The sequence below is a fragment of the Magallana gigas genome, chromosome 1 (genome assembly GCF_963853765.1).
Source record: "Magallana gigas chromosome 1, xbMagGiga1.1, whole genome shotgun sequence".
NCBI lineage: Eukaryota > Metazoa > Mollusca > Bivalvia > Ostreida > Ostreidae > Magallana > Magallana gigas.
Genome location: NC_088853.1, coordinates 61,076,822 through 61,081,378, shown reverse-complemented (window position 1 = coordinate 61,081,378; position 4,557 = coordinate 61,076,822). Strand labels below are relative to the sequence as shown.

At 35.3% G+C, this 4,557-nt stretch overlaps 1 protein-coding gene across 1 annotated transcript; it reads left to right on the top strand.

Moving 5' to 3' along the window:
• The first annotated feature begins 756 nt into the window (after positions 1-756).
• On the top strand, positions 757-1,896 carry LOC136276115 (52 kDa repressor of the inhibitor of the protein kinase-like). Its single transcript, XM_066087124.1, has one exon. The coding sequence runs from the start codon at positions 757-759 to the stop codon at positions 1,894-1,896; it is 1,140 nt and encodes a 379-aa protein (XP_065943196.1).
• Positions 1,897-4,557: the final 2,661 nt, after the last annotated feature.

The window sequence follows — 4,557 nt, the reverse complement described above, 5'->3', positions numbered from 1 at the left end:
TTATTCCTTAAAGAATTAACTTTTCGTCTATTTAAACGTTACCGCGCCTTGCTAAATAGAACTCTTCTGCGCGAGGAGATAAATAACTTATCATAAACAAAAACGAAAATAGAAACTTTTTCTGCTAAATTTACAAGACAAGTTTAAGTCATTATTTAATCATATTTTTTGATACTTTATTTTTAATCGACAATGTTCACACATAGGGATCATGTTTTAGGTAAGCGCTATGCTCGATATTGTTTTGATTTCTTTTTATGTCTATTGTTTATATAATTATCTGTTTTAATTGTGTTCCGGAACTATTGTTATCTCTTTGATTTTTTGGAATGCATAGGAAGCTTCATTCAATCCCACATTGTGTCTGAAATAAAAAACCAAGAAGGACACAATTATTTTGCAATCAAAGCAGACGAAATTAGAGATATCTCCAACTTGGAGCAACTAGGAATAGCAGTACGATACATCAAGAACAATTGTGTAGTTGAGAGAATTTTACCATACGTTGATTGTGAATCAACAACCGGCGAACATATATGTAACGCTATCGTCAAGTGCCTTCAGGATTGTGGACTTGAAGTTAAAATGTGTAGAGCACAAACTTACGACGGTGCAGGGAATATGAGTGGCAGGTTAAAGGGGTGCAGGACCCTATTCCTGAATTTTGCACCAAGGGCACATTTGTGCCACTGTGCTAGTCACATTTTAAATTTGGCCCTTAGTCAAAGTTGTGCACAGGTGGAAGTACAATGCATGATGTCAACAGTAAAAGAAGTTGCACTCTTTTTCAAGTATTCGCCAAAACGGCAGAGACTTCTAGAATCCTGTGTTGAGTCTGTCAATCATGATAGGACAGCGTCTGAAAAACCTAAGATTGCCAGTCAAAAGGTGAAACTGTTGTGTGAAACAAGATGGGTTGAGAGACATGCATCGCTTGTGGAGTTTGAAGACACGTATGAAGCTGTTGTAGAATGCATGACAAGAATATGTGATCCGCAGTCAAAAGGTTCTTGGGATCCTAAGACTATTTCAGAAGCAAGAGGTTTGCTCACATCGATTGCAACACCAAGTTTTCTTTGTGCATTTGCCTCCAACCGTTATCTGTTCGGGTTTACTAAATCACTGAGTCTACTTTTCCAAGGATCGTATCAGGATGTTGTGACTGCTTATGAAGAAATTGGTCTGATCGTAACTGAACTGAAAGACATTCGTGAAAGAGCAGACGATGAATTCAGATCAAACATACTCCCTGTAACTGAAAAACTTGCTGTTCATACTGACACAATTATTTCAATTCCCAGAAGATGTAAACGCCAGACTCTTCGAGGAAATGTTGAAGCGAGTTCACCAGAAGAGTATTGGAGACGTACCATTTTTATTTCACTGATAGACCACCTAGTTGCTGAACTCACAGATCGATTCCAAAATCTTTCTAAGTGTGCTGTTTGTGGATTGTGTTTATTACCACGATCTCTCCCATCTTTGAACGACCAGATTGTTGCGGACATAAAAGACTTCTTCTCTGATGACATGCCAGCCCAAACTAATTTCGATCAAGAGTTAAAACTCTGGAAAAGGAAATGGCTGAATATTGAAGAAGCCCCCACAACATTGTCTACTCTCATACAGGCAACAAATGCAAAAATGTTCCCAAATATTCACAGAATAATTACTCTTCTATTACTTATTCCTGTGTCGAGTGCTACTGTTGAACGAGGAAACTCAGCAATAAAACGTATTAAATCGTCCCAGAGAAGTACTATGGGACAGGACTGGTTAAACGCCCTTACTCTTCTCCAAATTCACAGAGATATTCCCCTAGACTACAAGAAAATTGTCGACATCTTCATTAACAAAAACCCAAGAAGAATGGTGTCTAACAATCCATTTAAATAAAACAGCTATAATTGTGTACGATATTTTGAAGTATTTCTTGTTTTTATTTATTTCAATTATTTACGACCGACAAACTCATTGGTGCAAATTTTCTCCTGGACAATTATGACAAATAACAATATTATTGAGTAAAATTGCAAAAGCCTACAAAATGAACAAAATTTAGTTAAAAGTCTTATCCCAGATACAATGAAATAAATACTTCTTATTTGTAAGAGCTCAATTGAAACTTTCTGCAGCTTTGTTACTTCAAAATTAAATGTCTCATAACATTTCGGTAACATTTCTATTGACTAAAATGACGGGAAAATAAGTAAAAATTGGCCCTCCAGACAACATGATTTTGCCTTTCAAAATACAGTGGAGCCTCAGATATCCGGACGCCAGATATCCGGACGCTTCACTTTCCGGTCGATTTTTATTGGGAACGGAATTTTTACACAATAATTTGTCTTGTTTATCCGGAATTCCGCCTTCCGGATCTGGACGGTCAAATTTTACCACATAATACAGTTTTCCTTTAAATTTTACCTCATTTAACCAGACGGTCACATTAAAATGTTCGGGGGCACAAAAGTTTTTTATGCGCAAGTGCAAATTGGTGAAAAAACATCTGACACTGGTTGCTGGTTTTAAACAATGCCTTCGTCATCGGGGTCACCTGTGTCACGCTATGTACTCGCCCGAGGATATTACGATAACCATGGATGCGACATGTTTAATTGTCGCCATTTAACTTATGAACTGTTCTTGTTTGATTAAAATGTCATGAAAATTGTTTAATTTGTGTTTAAAAAAGGCATCTATTGATTGAATTAAAATTCTTTTAATTGTAGTGTGATTAGATCGTTCGTACGCCTATTCATTTTAAAACGTAATTGAAATGAAACATTTGATAATTTGAGTTCTGTTTACGATAGTTATTAAGACCGCTTGGGATGTTCAGGGTATCGACATTAATTTTATAGCGTGTGTTCAATTAACAGTGTAATAAAAATTTTTGCCAAACATGGCGTGGATGAGTGTTCACGCTACTTGTAAATATCGCTTGGGTGCAATTAACTCTATAGAAAAATGGATACGTAAAATTAGCTTGGGTAAGTTCTGTCAATGAAAAAATAGCTTGGACAATTATCAATAAGGGAATATATACAGATTTTCACCCTTTTTCAATCATCAAATGTTGAGCAGCTTCAAACATGTCAAGACCACCGGCTAAGAAAGCGAGAGTTGCGATCACCGCTAGCTTGAAGAAAAAGATTTGTCAGCGTAAAGTGGAACACCGACTTTCTTCTCTTCGCTTTGTTATGCGAATGTAATTAAATTATCGGTTTAATACACGCAGGGGTGTTAAGGAAGCATATGGAATCTGAGTTGCATGTAATTCCGTGGAATCACAAATCTTAGTTATCATGTACATATTCAAATATCTAAGCAAAGAAACGTAGATCAAAAACAAATGAAAATACTGAAGACAATTGTTTTCCAGAAATTAGTTTGTGTTACGTAGATTTACACATCGATGACGTCATTACTAAAAGTTGAATGTCGTGTGAATTTGATCGGAAAGCATTGTAAACATATTCAAAATATAACGAATCTAAGAACTCTAATTAAGTATTGTGGTGTGATTTATTGAGAATTGAACATAAGAATACCGGGGAAGATGTTAGTTTTATCAATCATTCGCTAAAAGGTATGTAAATTTGCTTTTATTTCTCAGCCAGGCTTTCCTCTGTCGTTGTTTACGATGTAAAAATCCGACCAGAACAACACTACCCCGTATATATTGAACTTTAGATTTTATACGTATCGTTAGTTTGATCAATGCTTATATTGAAAAGTGCTGCTAGAATCCCATGTTGTGTGTTGAATTGATGCAATTTACCGTTTTCCGTGCAAACTATGTAAAAGTTGGGAAGTTTTTACTAGAACCGGATAAATAACTTTTTAATAAGGACAAACATAGGATTCTAGCAGCATTTTTTATTAAACTGAGATGTTTTGCTTTCACTTGGTATGCTTATTTTATTTTGGAAACCGCGGGGTAGTGTTGTTCTATCTCATTTTATGTTAAGGAATATACGTAAGCTATTTATAGTTGTCACGTGATAATGTACCAATGTGGCAGTAATGTACTACCCGATTTTATTGCACTGACATCTATTTTAAAGGATAATACTAAGTTTTTGATCTTATTCAAAATAATTATTTTATTTCACGATTTTGAAAATAACAGTCAAAATAAGACGCTTATTTGCCCATATGCTTCCTTAACACCCCCGCGCAGTGATTGTTATGTACATGTTCATGTGTACATGTATATGTACATGTACATGTACATGTGTTGCCTTGTAGAATGTAGTGCTTGGTTTCCTGTGGAAAAAACATGCCTTAAATAATGTTTTAAACAATATTTTGTTTTGTTAATTTAAAAAAAAACTAAACTTTTTTTGTAGTGTTTATGGCTATCAAATTTAATTGTATAATTAATTTATGAGTTATGTTTCCATAAATATTAAAGGTAAATATCACAATTCAGATATCCGGACGCTTCACATATCCGGACGATTTGGCCTGGGGACAAAGTGTCCGGATAAGTGAGGCTCCACTGTATCTAGATTTCAGGAGCTTCAAATTTCAAATTCCTGGATCCGCCAC

Bases quoted from the DNA above. Each gene is read 5' to 3' on its own strand.
- LOC136276115 (XM_066087124.1), top strand. From the start codon at position 757: ATGTCAACAGTAAAAGAAGTTGCACTCTTTTTCAAGTATTCGCCAAAA.